The sequence below is a fragment of the Ursus maritimus genome, unplaced genomic scaffold (genome assembly GCF_017311325.1).
Source record: "Ursus maritimus isolate PB19 unplaced genomic scaffold, ASM1731132v1 scaffold_18, whole genome shotgun sequence".
NCBI lineage: Eukaryota > Metazoa > Chordata > Mammalia > Carnivora > Ursidae > Ursus > Ursus maritimus.
The window spans coordinates 480,835-499,764 of NW_024424230.1; the positions used below are offsets into that span (position 1 = coordinate 480,835).

The 18,930-nt window shown below is 56.9% G+C and overlaps 1 protein-coding gene across 4 annotated transcripts in view; it reads right to left on the reverse strand.

Moving 5' to 3' along the window:
- Positions 1–18,930, reverse strand: part of CTDP1 (CTD phosphatase subunit 1) — a 54,513-nt gene that overhangs the window by 14,386 nt on the left and 21,197 nt on the right. For 2 of the 4 annotated variants that reach the window (XM_040632412.1, XM_040632415.1), the window contains exons 8-11: positions 17,643–18,629; positions 15,846–15,987; positions 15,007–15,210; positions 6,919–7,078 (exon numbers count right to left, since the gene is read on the reverse strand). In XM_040632412.1, coding sequence (XP_040488346.1) covers positions 6,919–7,078; positions 15,007–15,210; positions 15,846–15,987; positions 17,643–18,629 — 1,493 coding nt within the window. Of the gene's footprint in view, positions 1–5,855; positions 6,846–6,918; positions 7,079–15,006; positions 15,211–15,845; positions 15,988–17,642; positions 18,630–18,930 lie in introns of those variants that run through there. The other 2 variants (XM_040632413.1, XM_040632416.1) reach the window with 2 other exon arrangements.

Sequence of the window (18,930 nt, forward strand, 5' to 3'; positions counted from 1 at the left end):
CACAGACTGAGCTGGCCGAGCCTGCAGGACAGGCACTCTAGGACACGAGAAATAAATTAGGACGTGTCCCCATTTCACTTTCCTATTAAAATGCTGTTTTCACATATTATCTTCAATCTCAAGCATTTTTTCTAAAGGCTAATATATGTTAATTATCTCAAGATATCTGAAAAGTTCGTAACATCGATTGCAGAGCTGCCTGCTTACTAAAACAAAACACAACACCATTCTAAGACACACAAGAATTCTCGTGGCGGCTTTTTGGTACAATAACTTTGGGAGGCCTGCCGACCCACGTAAATCCCTGAATGTTACAAATGTATCTGTTGGTCCACAGTACCAGCTCCAAACAGAAGCATGTGAACAGAAGGGTCACTTGGCCAAGTTACGGAGGTGTCCCCGCCCCATGTCCGTGCCTGATTACCGTCGGAGGAAGAAAGCCCAGGCGGCACGACCGCGAGGCTGCTCAGGACGAACACGTGTAAATGAGGTTGCACGGCACGGCTGACCACTGACGGGGCTGAAGACACAGGAAGACACGCAGGCCGACAGGAAAGCAAGCAATTAAATCCTTACAAGCGCTTACTGCTCATAAAATGTGCACATAACACCTAGGATTAGAGACTCATGTGACCAAGCCTCAAATAACTCTCTGAACCACCTCCGGCAGTCTCTTCTGGGCATCTGTGTGCCAGTGAACACTGAGTCCTACCACACGCCGTCCCTGCACCCCTGCCGAACATGCACACAGGGGCCCCTTCACTCGCAAGGCCTTCCTCGAATGCAAAGCTTCTCCACACAGTGTGCTGTGGTCCTGGGGAGACGGGAGCCAAGAGGAGACACAGAGTGTGGACGTCACTCTGCTTTATGAAATTCTACGACTGGCCAGACTGGTCTGCAGCATCAGAAACCAGTAAACGTATGCTTTTGACCAAGTTCTGAAGGTTTTCAGCCATCATTCCTCCAAGTATCTGTCCCACACCAATGTCCTCCCCTTCTTGGGAATTCCAACCACGCACGCACACACACGTGCGCGCAAGCGGATGCTGACTGGACATCCCCGTGGCTCTGACCACGGCCCCCGATCTGTTTTCTGGCTTGTCTTCAGGGTAGTTTCTGCAGCACTTTTCATGGGCTCTTTCCTCTCGGCCTCCACTCTATCAGGGGCATGTCAGGGCAACGTCAGGGACTCTGCTTAGCGTGTGTCTTTCCCAGCTCTGAAATCCCTGTTGCCTGCTCTTTAGCGTGCGCACTCCCCACAAGGCTGCACGCCTCTGCCCAGGGAGCACAGCCACCGAGCAGCTCTTACAGAGCTGGTCTCATAACCCCGACATCTGGGCTGGCTTGGGGTGGGCGTCTGCTGCCACTCGCTCAGATTGTGCCTGGACACTTCCAACAGGACATCCTCTTTGAGCTTCTGGAGAACGCGGGTCTGTTCTAGCGGGCGATCAGCCTGCTTAGGGTGGGTAAGGAAAAGTTCTGCCTCACCTTCTGTGGACTGCAACATGAACTGTATGCCTTTGTGATGCTGTCTGTTCCACGGCCTCTTGGGATCTGTTCCACGTCTGCTCTCGGAGGTGAGCCTGGGGCTTGGGTTGGCTCCCACACAGAGCTGGGGTGCCCCTCTCTCAGACAGCCCCGGAGCGGTTGCACAGTATGGTAGGGCTGGGGCTACCCACGGGACAAAGAGGCAGAGAAAGGTGCCTCCATGTTCTCTGGGCCACAGACTCCTGTCCCCAGACCCTCTGCATTTTGGGTGCCTGCCCCAGGGCAGAGCTGGGGGAGAGATGCCCCCACCTCCAAATAAGGAAGGGCAAGAGCTAGGGACACAGAATTTGGAAAATGCCAGAAAATCCACGACTACGCTCACTCTTCCCTGCTGCACCCATGCTGACTCTCAGGAACCTGTCTGCTCTTTTATTTTTTTCCTTCCTTAAAAAGTAAGCTCTAGGCCCCACGTGGGGTTTGGACTCACGACCCTGATCAGGAACTGCAAGGTCTGCTGACCGAGTGGGGCCCTCCTCTCTCTGTTCCGTGGACGTCAGCTGCAGGTACAGGGGAGGCTGGGGGAGGCTGTGGCGGGGGTGACCCACCTGGGCTGGCACGGGTTAGCGACGGTTTGCTCTTCCTCCCGCCGAGACGCTGCCCTGCCCTTCTCCAACGTGTGCGAGCAGCATCGCTCGCTGGTCCCTCTCATCACTTACGGCTGACGCCTCACCTCCTGACCTGACTCTAAGCAACGTGACAGTCAACTCTTCCCCTTCAGAACAGACTGTTGCACGTTTTAACTTGAAGGGTGACCCCTTCTTTCATTTTGGAGCCACAGCCCACGCATCCCACACGAAAACTGCTCATCAGCCTGTGAACAAACGCGGCGAGAACTCCATTCTGTACGTTCCTTGTGTGTCTGCCCAAAACGTAAACACACGTGAACAAACCTGACCCCTGGGAACACCACGCTACAATAAACATACCGCCTCTGGGAGCTGACGCCTTGTGAAAAACCCCCCACGGTGTTGAAGACGCCCCTAACCCTAAGAACCATAATTTGGGCAAAACAGTATGAACGCGTTACCAACAGCAGCACGAGCTACGACAGGGCTGCAGCCACGCCTCGTGCGCCCCCTCCCCCAAGCTGGAGTCCGCAGTAGCTTCTGGAATAAACCTGCTTCATCTCAACACTTTGAAGCCAACAGAAAATGTGCCTGTTTTATTCCAAATACAATTGCAAAACAGTATTTGCTGCCAGACGGGGCAGACCTGACATCAGGGGTGGGAAGAGCAACTGTGTGAAGATTTTCCCGACGCACGAGTCCCACACTGAGTACAGCTTCGAAGCCACAGGGAAAACGTGGTGGTGTGCGGCACCCGGCCGAAACCGCCACCGGGCAGCTCCCCAGCACCGTGTGAACCCTCTGGGAGCCGATCGAGCGAGTGAAGCTGTGCGCGTGGACGGATGCGGGTGCGCGTGCGTTTTGTGGGATCACCTCTGACTCTCCAGACAACGGCACACCCACGCCGGAGACCCCACCTCCTCTCCAGAAGGGTGTCACCGTATTCAAGCAGGAGACGAGGCGTGCGTTCACTGTGCTTACAGATGGTGCTTATTCATCTGAGGCAAACCTACAACTCTGACACAACCAAAGCAGCCACACTACAAAACAAGGCTCGCCACCTTGCGCATCACAGAACCTGCCTCTGTGCCAGGAGGAAACTGCTGTCCGCGGTGTGAACGCCTGTCTGAACCACAGCAAGCGGTGATCGTGGTCACGGAGTCTCGGCAAAAAGCTCTTCTTGGTGTGAACCACGATCCACAAAGTGTAACCATTTGGCACCAACGGGACTAAAAACTGAAATAATCACCCTGGACGTGCATATACGGCAGTCCCTCTGTCACCCACGCTGTGCTGCAGAGCCCCAGTGGACGCCTGAGCCATGTAAGTGCGTGTCCAGGACAAAGCCGGGCCGACAGGGAAAGGTCACCAGTAACTGGTAGTAAAACAGAACGATCACAGCGACACGCTGCTTGTAAGACGCGTGCGAACGTGCTCGCTCAGGGCATCGCACCGCCTCTCACCACGCCACGCCCACCCTTCCTCTTCCTGTGGAGACACGAAGGGGGCGAAGGATGTGGGCGTGTGATGTAGCAGGAGGCCGCTACTGACCGTCTGACCATACGTCCGGAGGACGACCCCCAGCCTCTGGAGCAGGGCTGGCCGCAGGTACCCGAGCCTGCAGAAAGCAAACCCCTGGATGGAGGTAGGGGGGCTGCAGTGCTGTCAGTACTCTCTGGGAACAGTGCACAGAAGAGTCTGTCTCAGACCCTGGTTTGCAAGGATGCTTGCAAGGATGCTTGGTCTGAGATGCCAGCATAATGCCTGGTGCATGACAAGGACAACAGGCCAGGGGCAGGCCCTGCAGCACCCAAAACACCTCGTCACTGGTGAGACATGCCTCTAGGGACTTGAGCTGAGCTGCGTTTACAGAGATACTCTGGCAGCAGGACAAAGGAGGGACAGAAACAAAGAGGACTGCGGCTGTTGGGGGCTGGGAGAGGCGTCTGGTCCCACACACAGGGCCTCCGAAAGACACGCTGCGGGACACCCTGGCTGTGGAGCACCTGTCAAGGCGGACTGCAGCCCGTCGGAAGAGCCCCCTCTGGCGGATTCAATGAACACAACTATAGTAAGATGGAGTGATTGCACAGGTGAGCACAGGGGCGGCAGGGCAGGGCGGGGACCTCCCGCCGTGACACAGCTGAGTAAGCTCACATTTCTCGATCCTAATTCCCAGGACCCTCCATTTACTGAACTAGTAAGAGAACTGCCTGACGTGTACAGAATTATGCCAGAGGGCCTGAGGTAGGTCTCACAATTCCTAGGACCTAACTGTATTTAAAATAAATGTTTTTGCCAGACAGACCACTGAAGGAACTCATACAAACGACATTTTGTTTCTCAACTGAATGTTCTTGATAAATCCAAGAACAAATGCACAAAAAGCAGGCCACCTAAGTCAGGTCGCCAATATGTACAAATTTCTACAGAAACCAGGATGACTCTGGAAAAGCAATCCACCCTGAATTATCTCAAAAGAACAAGGGCCGCTAGAAAACAAAACCAGTCTGACATGCTGCTGGTGGAAACATGACCCCTTTCTATCACAACCCACTCCAGTTTTTAGGAAGCTTCCTGGGATTCTCTCCAAACATTTCAAAATTTCCTACAAGCCTCACCCTCCCTTCCGTCCTTCCTTCTACTCTAATGATAAGACCTTGGGGTCCCTGCCTTGCAGACGGGGGTGCTCTCTGAAGCCTGCACGTGAGGCACGATCGTCACACAGCTCCTCGTCTTGCGGGGTCTGCTCTCTCCTCCCGATCCAGAGCTGCGCGAGTGCGGCACACCGCAGGAGACTCAGCGAAGCGGATGCGGGACTGAGCGTCACTTCTTCAAGCTCACGGAGCAGGGCCCCAGGACCGGTGTCCGCTGAGGCAGCGTGCCTGCTTTCCAGCAGCACTCTGGGAGTGCGTCTCCTGCCACCCGGACGTGTGGGCATTTCAGAAGGGGACACGTGGCGACAGCACCTTCTGACACCGGGGTGTCCCTCCTGTCAGGGGCACACTCTGTCCAGGACGTCCCCATGTGGCCCGGCACGGAGCTGCTCTGAGACGACCCGCGGCTGCTGCATCACCAGCTCAGCCACACCCAGCAGCCAGGGACACGGGACTGTCTGTCCAGTCTCGGCTGCCTGCTGTCGCTCCCAGGGACCTTTTCTGCTCCGGACAGAACTGCAGACAAGAGGGACCCCGTCGTAAATGGTCTTGGCCATGCACGTTCTCTTCCCTGCTTCTCAGCTTCCGATTTCTAAACCCTGCGGCGTGTGGCCCACCGTGCTCCCCAAGAACCGGGAACCCTGGAAGAGGAGCAGGGGTGGGGGGTCGGCTCGGGCCGCCACCAGCCAGGGCGCCCAGCGTCAGCGCCCAAACGCAGCTGCGGTCTCCCTGGCAGGGCGCGCGGGACCTGGGTCGCACGGCACAGCCTAGTGCTCACCAGGTCCAAGCCCAAGACCGCCCTCGCCCTCCACACCCCTGCTGCTGAGGAGCCAGACGGGAGGCCTGCAGGCTAAGTTTCCTCTCTCAGAATGCCAGAAGCTGTGTCGAACACTTTCACTTCTCGGTAAGATTCCAATCCGCTCTGACATGAACAAGCGCCGCAGTCACTGTCCCCACCTGACACTGAGGGTGTGTCTGCAGGGCGGCCAAGACGGCAGGGGACGCCAGTGCCAGCGGCCCCTCCCCAGAGTTCCCCCGGGCTCAGCAACTCCCTTAAACAAGTAGCACTGAGGAAACTTGTTTGGAGAAAACATTTTTATGAAACAAAGATCAGCACGTACACCAGCTAATGTTCACAAAATGGCAAAAAGCGGAATTCAGCACATCTGTAAACAAGGTTCAACTGTCATCTGGTAAACCAGCGTCTGAAGACGAGAATCGGAGCTGCTGGTGAGGTTCTGCGCCGAGTGTAACCACTGACATTTTCCCGCTGCTGCTGAAAATACACTACAACGTGGTCTGCTATGTGCGCATCTTCCCAGCGGTCGCGACGGACACAGAGCGTGCCGTGGTGCCAGAGCAGGAAGTGAGGCCGCCGAGGGGCCGGCCAGCGCACGGCTTCTGTCCCAAGCAGAGGCCGGCTGGGAGCGCCAAGAAGGTGCCACGCGCACCCGGATGCATGACGGGTTTTCTGCACTGAGGCTGCACGACCCACCTACAAACAAACGGAGACCCCACAGGCAGCGGGACCCTTCTCTCAAGGGCGCCGGCCTAGGGCAGGGGTGAGGGCCACAGGGCCTAGGGCTGGCGGGACCAAGGAGGGGCTGACATGTGAGCTTCGGTCATTTCTAAAGACGACCCAGGGGAAGACAACAGACTGACTTAAAAAATCATCTGCAGCTTAGCACTGGAGGTTCTGAAAGAAAAGCCCCACCATATTTAGTCTCCAATTCAAAATGGATTCAGGGCCCTATTATCCTTATTCCCACAATTACACATTTGAAAAAAACAAAAACCTCACCGATGTGGCCTAAAACCATTTAGTGGTGTAACGATAAAATCCTGCAACGAACTGCCGGCCGTGACCCGGGCAGGTGGCCATCGAGGGTCTCCCGCGGGCAGTGCAGGCCGCCGGCAGCCCCGGCCCCACCTGCCCGAGGCCGGGCCCTCGCCAACGACGGGGGCGAGGACTCGCCCGTTGGCCCCACCGGTGGGTCGCAGCCGGGCTTTCCAGCATTGCCGATGCCCTGACGCGTCACTCAAGGCCGCCGCACATCTCTCGGTGGAAGCGTCCCTGGGAAACCAAGGGTGGTGCGTGAGCGCGGTCCGCGCCCTGCCCCCGGCGCGCTGGCGCCCGCGGGCCTCACCTCTTTGTCCATACTCTCTAAGTCCTCCTTACACAGCGTGTACAGCGGCATAGTCTCTGACATGCTGGGCTGTCGCTTCCGTCCACTGGGGCCAGGCTGCTCTCCGGGTCGGCTATCTGGCAGCTCCTGAGCAGGCATCTGCCGCGGCGGCTGAACCACTCTGAAATGAACGTCATAGTCCCGCATGAGGAAAGTCACTTTGAAGGATGCCTGGCTCTTGGAGCAGGTACATAAACACACACACAGAGAGCATTTTAGTTACGAAAAACCACCTACTCTCGACAGCACCTACTTATGCTTTCTCAGAGCGGACGCCCTAAATCCGACGATGCCTCCTCCTGCTGGAAGCGAACACCTACCTTCTTCCGTCAACAAAACACCGCTGCATTTGGTTCCCTCATTTTAGAGCAAAGGGCAAAATGTGAAGAGCTAGCGAACCATTTCCTAGAAACCAGCAGGAAACGTTATTTATCCTCAAATACGGTTAAGCAATCCATAAGACTTTTAAAACAACATAAGCCAACAAACCGTTTCTATCCCAATTCTCCAGAACCGAAAGCATGGGCGGCGCTAAGCGGCAGGTGCACGGGGCTGAAGTCAGTCGTCCTCCGAAGGGCAGGGGAGGCCATTCGGGACGATGTGTGCACAGTTCCGTTAAACGGGCAAATATTAACACAACAACCGGCGAGCGTGTCAGCAATGCTCTTCCCTGGGGCCCATCCCAGGCTGGGCACGGGAAGTTTCTCCCAGCGCCTTCCGCGCACATCCGTCTCCACGTTGGACCCGAAGCACACACACTCGCGTGTCACGACCTCGAGATGAGGGGCTCTCGTGGCTGGCGGGTCCTCCCTGAGTGGCTGTTTCTAGCGGCTGCTCGCTGGAGCCTCTGGCCCCACGGCCACCGCCAGCCACAGGCTCCCTCCCTGAGACACTGATGCTGACGCAATAAAACTCATGATTCTGAGGAACAACGGGGGTGCCACGTCCAAACCCCGCAGGTGAAGAGACCCAGCCGTGCTGGCAGCTGCGCACCCTCTCACGGACGTGAGACTTCCCACCGACGCACATAAAGCACTGCCACACCGCACTGCCCTCTGCTCCCTCCAACGTCAGAGCTCACGCGCGGCCTCGCCCGCGCTGCCCACACGACCGTGTCTGCGCAGGGCTCTGCCTTCGCACCAGGGTAGTGCCACTCCACTGACTGGGGCCCGGACACAGGAAAACAGCCACGTATCTTAAGAACAAGTATGTTACAGTCTCCCTTCAGAAGAGTGGTTTCAGTTTTAACCAAAACCTGAAACGTGTGGACGGGTAAGCCCCGAGGGGCCGCTGGTCCTCAGGGCATGCGGGCCAGCTAAGCCGCATCAGCGGGCTCCGGCACGCCCCGGTGTGCCCACCTCCCGGGCGCTGGCCCTCGAAAAGGTGCGATTCTCTTCATCTCACAGGACACTGAATCGGCCACCACATTAAGGGCCCCCGAGTCTTCCTGTACCAACGACACACTACACCAGAGGCAGCAGAATTTCGTCCTGTGTTTCCACCAAAGGGCAGCTCCCAGCAGGTGGGCACAGAGGCAGAGGGCCAAGCATCGTCCTTGGCCAGAGAGCCACAAAAACGCAAACAAGCCACTCTTTTCCTTACACTTCTCACCCGTTTGTCAAATAGGTATTTGTTAAAAGCACGATACCGTGTTAACACGTAACGGCTTACTGTCACTGCGCAACGTGTGAATGAGTATCTCCCAGACCGCTCAGTTCCCACGTCTGACACGGTCAGCTCTGGGGACGAAGCCCCAGGACACAGAGCTCCCTGTTCCCGACACCATGCTGCTCACACAGCTCCCCCAAATGGGACCACAAATGCAAGAGGAAATAAATCACAAAGGGATGCATTGTCTATTCTGAATTGCAAGCTGACCTCCAGTCCCAGGCAGGCAGGTGGGCCTCTGCCACCATCCTGGGAGCTCAAGCCGAGACCCAGGCCTCCAGGGGAACACAGAGGACAGACGGAGGAGGAGGGCCGGGGCGGGCGACGTGAAACACCAACAGGCAGACACAAAGCCCCAAGAGCAGACTGTTCTCTGCAGGAGAAGCTCAGAGAGAGGCCACCACATAGGACAGGAAAGGCTGAGACAGGCACTGCTCCACCGTGGACCACCGCCACAAGCTATGGCCCCTGCCAGTAGTCTCCAGGACCCTTCCTCCCAGCCGGCCTGTAACGAGCACCCCATAACCGTGCAGCGTCTGTGGAGACCATGGCAGGCAGGCCCTGGGACAAGCACCCCACCCTGCAGTTAATGAGGCCCCCAGTCCAGGCTGGGAGGTGTCAGAGTCAGGTTCACCTTCACCCACCGGAGCCCCCATGGCCTGGCAGCAGCGATGACCCCCATGCAGGTGCCAATGGAGGCCAGTGCACACGGTTTGAATAAGGTCCCGACGCTCACAACGTGATGTGAAGCCGTCCAGGCTTCAGTGGAAAATCACTCATCCAACCAAGACCGAGGCAGGTCTCAAGCTGAATGAGCGTCAACTCTTAAGATGGCAGTGGTGACAGAGCTACCTGACACGGAGGTCAGCGCATCGCGGTAAAAGTGCCTCCACAGGGGGGGCGCCTGGGTGGCACAGCGGTTAAGCGTCTGCCTTCGGCTCAGGGCGTGATCCCGGCGTTATGGGATCGAGCCCCACATCAGGCTCCTCCACTATGAGCCTGCTTCTTCCTCTCCCACTCCCCCTGCTTGTGTTCCCTCTCTCGCTGGCTGTCTCTATCTCTGTCAAATAAATAAATGAAATCTTAAAAAAAAAAAAAAGTGCCTCCACAGGAATTACAGGCACACGAAAGTACGTGAGAAAAACCCTGCAAAGCAGTAAATATGTGGAGAAGGGCCGAGCAGAAGCATCAGGACAGAAACCACAGAATCAGTGAGGCTGAACCACTCAGTCTGAACAAAAGGGAAGAAGAGATTGTTCAGAACACATGAGAGGACGATGGACCCAATATTCGCATCCCTGATCCCAGGAGGAGGAGAAACACGGTAGAGCTGGGAAAATCCTCAAAGAATCAGGGCTGGAAATGTCCCAATTCTGGCGAAAGACATTAAACTTTCTGATTCAAAAAGTTGAGTCAATCTAAAAAGGATAAACCCCCAAATCCACATTTGGACACATCCTCATCAAACTTATTATTCAAGACGAGGAAAAAAGGCTTGAAAACAGCGAGAGAAATCTAATTCAAACGATGGGCCAAAGAAGAAAAACCACGTGACAGCACTACAGCTAAAGCACTTGAAAAATTTAACACCCATTCAGGATAAAAACTCACAGAAAATTGGGAAGGGGGGGGGAACTCCCGCAACTTGGTGAAGAGCATCTACAGAAGACCTAGAGCCAACATCATACTTAAAGGTGAAAAATGGAATGTTTTCACTTGAAGATCAAGAAAAGGTGAAAAGGTCTGCTGGTAAGGGGAGAGGTGGGAACCCAGAACTGACCGGGACGATGTACCCCCGCACCTGACGCACGGGCACCAGAGCGACGGACCTGGAAGACGCTTTTTCAGCTAACAGTGCAGAAGCAGCACCGAACCCCAACCGAAAATCTCACACCTTGTGCAGAAACTCGAATGGAACATGCCCTTAAAGATAAAACGTAAAAGCTGTGGAACTTTTAGGATAAAACGTAAGAGAAAACCTTTAGGATCTAGGACCACACAAAGAGTTCACAGACTTGACACCAAACTCGTGATGCATGAAAAGGAAACAGATAAACAGAACTGGGTTCATTAAAATGGGACACTTTGGCTTCTCCTGACTGTCAAGAAGATGAACAGCTACAGAGTAGAAGAAATTACCGTCCAGCCACACCGTTCACAAAAGAATACGACCTAAAATACCTAAGTAGTGGTCGAAATCAACAGTCACACAACCACCCAGTTGGAAAACGCATGAAGACACAAGACGCTGCACAGAGGGGGATGCGCATCCCGCGGGGGCGAACGCCTGTCGGAGTGGCTACTGTCAGGAACGGTGTCTACCCCAAACGCAGCGGGGCACGGAGAGGGGACTGCACCGCTGGTGGGAGAGACGGTGCTGCTCCTCCAGAGAAACCCCCCCCTTGCACCCAGCGCACCAGGTTCACCCCGGGCGTCAGTCCCGCAGAAGCGGACGCAGACACAGAGCTTCGGAGCAGCCCTTGTGCGGGGCCCACGGCAGGACCCAGCCAGGTGTCGGCCTCAGCAGGAGGCCGCTCGGCGGGGGGGCAGAGCACTTGTGAGCACAACAGTGCAGCTGGCCCAGGCCGAGCGGGGGCCAGAAACGCGCGAGAGCCTGTGCGCATGGCCCTCCTGGACTGATGGGGAGGGGGCGGGTGAGTGGACACTGGGGGGCCCCAGGGTGGTGGCGGTTTTGTGGCCGTGAGACTGGGCTGCAGGTTTGCAAGATGCTACTGCGGGCAAACCGGGGGAAGGGCACACGGGATCCCTCTCTTCTTACACCTGCCCGTGGGTGTACAGTGACCTCAAAATAAAATTTTTAATTAAACCACAAATGTTCACAACTAACAGCACATAACAGTGATGGGTAAAAAAAAAAAAAGAATTCAGAATTTTGGACTCTGTCCTCGTGGGGAAGTTTAGACTGACCACATGGTGAGCCACTGTGGTCCTCTGTGGTCCTGGCTGCTCCACCCCCACCCCACCCTCCGGACCAGGATTCCTGCCTTCGGGGTCACTGCCTAGGGAAGCCCTTTGACCCTGCCTTGGGCGAGGTGGATGGAACCTGGCAACACACAAGCAACAGCAGGAGAGGCCCAACGGGCTCCGACCCTGAGTCCCCAGTGAGCCAGCACCCCGGCCCAGAACCAAAACCATCAAAGCAAGGAGGACAGACACTCACAGTTCTCCAGGCCTCCACCAGATAAGCACACAGAACAGTGTCCGTGCCCACGGCCCCAGGTGCCTTGTCACAAATGGGGTCCACTCAGGGTTCCAGGTTCACAATGGGGCTGAGCCACCACTCCCGGGGTTCTCGTTCCCGCAGCCCTCGACACACAGGGAAACCTCGGGCAGCAGGAGCACAGGGACCAGAGCCTCGATGGGACGGCTGGTGCAGGCCTCACAGCCCGTGATTCCAAAGGGCGGGGCAGCGTGGACACCTTGCATCTGTGAGGGCTCCCGGTGCAAACGGAGGCACCTTGTAGGTGCCTAGGTAGCTGCGCGAGGACAGGGGCATTAAGGACACAGGCGTGTGTGTGGGTACAACGCGAAATCAAATAAACGGGGAGCTCTAGCTCTACACGGAAAGGACGCCCTTACTCTATGTCGCAATCGCGTGGGCTCTCTCCCTCTACACAGCACCTGTGAGAGCGTGACCGGGCCCTGCCTGGTCCTCTTGCCTCCGAGTTCTGGACTGCCGTCAAGATAGGGGTCACCCTTCTTGTAGAAATGGGTCATTTCATTCATTAGTTTTACAACGTATAGTGTCTTACACACAGGTAAGGAGAGAGACAGGGTTACTACAGTCAAGGTGACAGGCTCCCATAACACACTCAGGTGACTAAGGTGAGTTCACCAACGGTGCTAACATCCGTCTGCGCACCTACGCAGGCTGGCAATAATTCAGTCAGTACTGTGGTAGGAATCCCACTTCCAAGCTCAAGAAAGAGAAGAATATCCTCAGAGGCACCTCCAGATAAACTACCACACGCTGTGTGTCTTCCTCCAAGACGACGAGGCTGGACGGTTTGTTTTTCCGTCCTCTCAGACTGAAGTGCCGCTGTTCACAGAAATTACACACATTTCAGGACAAATAGGTGGTTAGCTGTTGCCTGATTATTAGTGTTCTATGTAAAAAAGCAGCACGCAACTGTATTCGAGTTCGGCTTACCATCTGCAAGTGTTTTCAGACAACACTTAATTACTTCTTCTCCCACACCTCGGAAATTCCTGGCCTACTGCCACTTACTGTGAGCCTGAACCGTCCCCAAACCATCTCTGAGCCCAACTTCTAAACATTCCAGACATTTGTTCTTTATGCTTAAGAGAATTAACTCAAAGGGTTCGTGATCTAATTTCCAACAATATGAAAAGCAGATTCTAAAAGCCAGGAATTGCTCACGTACGCGTCAGTAGAGCATGGACTTTGCGACGTCGGTATCAGTGTTAGCAGTTAATGGCACAAGATATACACTTTCACGCTGTGCGTATACAACAGAGATTTTCTCCAGTTTTTGGTTTTGTTTGTTTAGTTCTTTGTTTTTAAGTAATCTCTACACTCAACGCGGAACTCAAATTCACAACCCTGAGATGAAGAGTCCTGACAACGATGGGCCTATCTCATTTTCTGTCATTCAGCTTGTGCCACAAGTCATGGGCTCCGAGCATTTGTTTCTCCCTGGTCTGGGGCAATCTGCAGAGACTAAGTCCCCACACTGACCTGCCCCAACTGCCCTGGCTCCTTCCCATTCTTCTCTGCCGCTTCCAATATGCATGGTTTCTACAGACTGTCTTCCAATTAACTTTGGATTGGTACTCTGCAGTTCTGGAACGTGTTTCTGTTTTCTGTGTGGGCTACAGGTCTCTGCTGACATTCGCCCCTTTCCCCTGTTCTGCCTGTCCTGCTTCATCGAGCACAGCAACACCGTTACTTGAAAGGCTTTGTCCCAGGTCCCAGCTGTGTCGACGGCTTCAACCCCAAGCTCGGTCCCCAGAGCCCACGTGATTGGCTTCGCGCCACACAAGCGGAGCCATGTGCCTCCCAACCACAGCTTTTCTGCTTGTTCATCTTTGGCAGGAGGATGAGTCCAATAAAAGACGTGCCATGTGCCACAGCCACACTCCAGGGGCACACTCCCAAGGGGAGCGCCGGTCGAGGGGGTGCGGAACCATCCACACCCCTCGAGCAGAAGGAGTGCACTCAGTCCCGGGCCCTGGTGGTCAGCACGCAGATCACCCCTTGTAAGCGGCTCACGGCTGACTGCATTAAGTCACGCGGTCCCGCCCAGCTCTCCACCCTGGGAGCATCTAGTCACACCTGCCTCCACCTGGACCGCACCTCAGGTGCTGGGGTGCAGCGAGGCTCCCTCACACTGCCCTGGCCTAAAAGAGCCCCGAGAAGCCAGCTGTCCACCCCCGACAGCTCTGGAGCCGTGCGTTCCTCCTGCGGCCATGCTGGCCTCCCGCCGGGGCCAGACTCCCTCTGACGGCCTCTGGCAGGCACTTTGTCAGAACCGCCTCTAGAATCTCCACTAACCGTGACCTTGTCTCTACCCCAGACCTCACGGGAGTGGCTCCCATGACCTGCGCCCACACAGCCAGGTCCAACACCTCGCTCCTCAGAGCCGGGAGAGCAGCATGTCCCCCAGGGCCTCTGAGGCAGCTCCCTGCCATCGTGCACACCCGTGGGTTCCCTTCAAATGCAGGGACCTTGACACTGGGGCGAGCTTACCATCTTAGAGAATGTTTCAGCGATAAAAGTGAACATTCACGACATACAGAACAACGTAGCGGACACAGAATGTACCCGAAATGAATGTCTACACGTCTTCAGAGCTCAGAAGAGAGAAGGCAGAACTGACCAGCGAGGGCTCTCTTCCTTACATTCCTGTTTACAAGCAGTCACTGCTGCCCCCTCCCTCAGTCTGATCTGGACAAGAAGTGGGATGGGACGCCAGGGGAGGCCCAGAACTGGCTCCTCCTCTGGCCCTTCCACCCCACAGAAGGGACGGACCAGAGGGCACTGGCACGGAGGATCTCCTGCTGGGGGGATGTGGGCCGACATCAGGGTACAGGTCTGGTCTGCAGATGGAACAGCTTGTCGGAGACAGCACTGGGCAAACGGGAGAGCGTGTCAGGCATGCGCAACACATCTCCTAGACTAGACCTTGGTCCTATCTGTTCCGCTGTCGGGACCAGGACGGGAAAGAACATGCAAGAGGGCTGACGCCTAGTGGGTAAGCCCAGCCCCAGCTCAGGATGGAGTAAACCCCCAACTTCCTGTCCCGCCAGCACCGCTTCCGATCAGCTCTCAGTGAGCGTGGCAGTCCAAGGCGCTCAGAGGCACCCTGTTGCTGCATGACAGCTCCCAGGCGCATGTACCTGAAGGAGGAGTGCTCCGTGTGGACCGCCAGGGAGCCAGGGGGCCCGGGGCCCACAGCAGCTTTCCGGATGAGCTTGCCCGTGTTGGCGTCATAGATGCGAACTTCCGGCCCAGGCTGGGCCCTGGGATGGACGGGCGTCGGGTGGAACAGGGCGGTCGGAAGTGCACCCTGCCTGTCAGGAAAGGCTGCTGGGCCATCCTCCCTGTGGGACCAGAACAAGGGCTGTGAGAAAGTGCTCAAACAGGCTCAGGCCCAGCTGCAGCTGAAGGCCGATGCAGAGGAAGATGCAGAGTGTGTGCCCGTGTCCTGCTTGGAGCCTCTGCTGGAATCCGAGACCGCTGTCCCTCTGACGCCTATCTCAGAACTTCACCCCTAAACACAACAGCTGAAGTCTGACAAACGACAGGAAACAGTTTCTCAAGCCGTTTCCAACAAAACAGACCATCCCCCCCACAAACGCGCGGAACCACCTTGACCCACCAGGCTCCCATCTGCCCCTCACTGTGGTCACTGTCGCCCTGGCCACCGGCACTCCATGAAGCCTCAGCATTGTTCTTGATGCTGCCCCCAGGCCAGGGAGGAAGCGCAGGCAAGCCAAGCCTCCCTGCGGGCGTTGCAGGGAGAAAAAGCAACTGACTTCTTGAGACGGTGATGGCGTTTTAGACAGTCTGCACTCTGCAGGGCTGGCGGTGCCGGTGGGGAGGGCCTGGCCTTGCTGGTTGGGGGACCACAGGGACCACAGGGACGGAAGCACGCGGCCGGGCTGAATGCTCCAGGCTGCGGCATCCTCCGGCCGGGCCCGTGCTGAGTGGGAGGCAGTGTGGGCGTGGCGCTCACCTCTGTGCTCTGCCGTAGTCGTCCCTGAGTGGGAAGAGCTGCTCCTCTACCCGGTCCCAGCGCTCCAGGCAGCTCCATAGCCAGTCCGGGTTGACCACATGCAGCTGCCCGCACTCCTGGGCCTGGCGCACCTTCTCCGTGCCTGTAGGGAAACCAGCTCAGTCAGTTCAGCCTAGGCTGCAGGCGCATGGGAGCCTCGAATCACTCAGCTGGGCTCTGAACCCTGCCTGGCACCATCTTTGTGTCTGAAATCTGAGACTTTGCTGTCCAACCACTGCTGCCTGCCCCCGGCCTGCCCCACAAAACGGGGACCTGCTGTGGGGTCTCACTGGACCCGTTGGCAGGCCAGCGGGGAAGGCAGGGATATGACAGACCCCACCATACCAGCCAAGAGGCGCCCGTCCATTTCTGTGGGAAGTTTCCCACTGCCTCTGTGACCTGCAGCCAATTGCCAGAGAGCTCTTCCCCAAGACCATGGGCTCGGAATTGGCAAAGGCCCCACCACTGCTGTGGGCTCAGAGCCCCACCTAGCCCTCTCCACCAAGGTCACCCTGTTACCGCACCCAGTGCAGCCTGCTGAAGAGCAACGGCCACAGTGGCTGTGGTATCAGCAGGCCAAGTGGATGGGAGCGAAATGTGTGTATGTCCCTGACGTGCACATGTCTGTGTCTTTGTAAAGACTCGTCAACAGTTGGCGAGGACACCTGTCCCGCCCACCGCAGGCTTGGGCCGCACTGTGCTATGACCATGCGGGCAGAGGCCAAGCCAGCTACAGGCACTTCCGCCACCACGCATCTCTGAGTTAACAAGCAGTGACTTTGGGATCGGGGAGAGGGGAGGACAAGGGGGCTGGGCACCCAGGCAGGAGTGAGCCACGGGCAGAGCGCGAGCCCGGTGTCTCCTTCCCCATGCCTCTGGGCTCACTGCACGTGTGGAATGCCTGAGGGCTGCAACAAGCCTGCCCCCACCTCTCAGTTAGGATCTTCCCACATCTCACACCAGGACGTGTCACACATGGGCATAGGGCTCAGCCCCAGGGGGCAAGATGGCCTCATGCGGAGGCAGTGACCTGGAAACCCTGGCTCAGCAGGTGCAGGTGTGGGAGGAGCAGTGCCCAGAGTGGCCAGGGACAGTCTTTGTTCAGAAAACACTACACCGTCGCTTGTGAAGACCATTTAAATAAAAAATCATTGGTTTTGTTTTTTTGTTTTTGTTTTTTTAGCAACCATGTGTGTTTCTTTCTCATTTGCCCATTACTGAGGGTCTGTTTTCTTGGCTGAAATCCCTGGAGTCTATCTGAGGGGGATGTTCCTACAGTGACTTTCCCAACCTCAATCCCTCAGGACGGACGTGGTTCCAGCTGGAACCCTCACGCTCAGCTGCCCGCTCCCCACTGAACTGTGCGAGCTGTTCACCATGTAACTGGGCTCCATCATGTGCAACCCATGCCCCCTTCTCCACCCGACCTGCGTGCGCCCCCCACTCCAGGCGGCGGAGCCTGACGACGTGGAACACGCAACGGTGGCGGGCCAGGAAACACGAGGTGCCGTGCCCACGCTATGGAACGCCTGTGGACAGCACGCACCCACACAGGCAGACACAACATATAATCATCAGCAGACGCGTACAAGGCAATGATTCAGGACAAGGCTTCTGAAAGCTGGCAGAGAACAAGCAGCCGTGCCCTTTCAGAGTGACCGTGTACCCTGCCCCAGGAGCACCACGGGGCTCTTCTGTGTCCCCCTCCACAGGCAGGATGGCGGGAGGCAGGAGGGGGGCTGGCACGGGTGCACTCACCTGCCCTCGCCGCAATCAGGTGGGTGGCCCTGTCAGGGTTGTCGGGGTCCAGCACCAGCTGCGTGAGGATCTTGGCTCCAAGGGCCGTGGCGTGGTAATGCTCCCGCGTCTTCTCGATCGGGAAGTTTGTCGGGTGCAAACCACTAAATATTATGGCGACATCTGCCAGCACTCTGCTCTTGAGCTCCGGGACAATCTTCCGTATGTCGGGGGCTTCCTGGCTGTCCCCGCGGAGGTACCGGTCGTACTTGGCATAGTAGTCAGAGTGCACTCGGGCAAGGATCTCCTCCAGGTAGACCAGGTGGTCGTCCTCGTCCCCGTCTTCCTCCTCCTCCTCCTCCTCCACGCTCTGGTCCAGGGACTCGCCTGCCGTGATGCCCGACTGCTCGCTGTTCTGCGACTCAGTCTCGGCCTCCTTCCTATCAGCAGAGCTACCGCCCAGCCCGCAGAGGCCGTCCCGCTCGCCCTCCTCCTGCACATCCGGATGTACACCCGGGGCAGACTCTCCGCATGGACTCACTCCTGCAGGCCTCTCCCCTCCTAAGCCAGGGGGGCCACCCCGCTGGGCCACTTTCCCTGCATCTCGTGCTCCCTGAGGCCTTTCCAGGCTCCTCCTCTCCCCACTTTCACCATCGGAGGACGACTGGCCATCTGACTCGCTGTCACTGGAAAGTTCAAAGTCCAGGTCACCGCCTGCTGTGCCCTGAGCGGACCGCTTTTCCGGCAATGTCCGATCGTGCTGCTGTGCACATGCTGGGGCGCCCTTGCCATCAGCCAAGGGGCCACGGGCGGTGGGCCGGCTGCCTCTCTCCTCCTCCTGCCCAGGCAGGGGCCAGTCTCCCCGTGGAGAAGCGCCCCCGTTGAGCTCCCTCGTGGGCTTCCCAAGGCCATTACTTTGCTCGACCCCAGAAACCTGCCGTCCTTCCTCGGTCTCCCGGACGGATGGAGCTTGTTCTGGGATGTCGGCACCTTTCGGAGACTGATTTACTACACGTGTGCACAAAAGAAAAGGTGACCGTTATTTACTGTCCAACTGAAAGCTCTTGTTAAAGCGACGGCAGCATACCCACCCCCCCCCCACCCCCCGCGTCTGGCTCTAACCGTGCTCTAGACCTGGGCTCGGCAAACTCAGGCCGTAAAGGCAAATTTTTAGGCGTCCGGTCACAGATGGTCACTTTGTCTTGGTTTTCACAAAGGATTAGAGATGGACAGAATACTCAAGGCTTCCACGCTTTGGGTGGATGGCCCACGGGCGGCCTCCCAGCCCCACCTTGGCTGCACCGCGCAG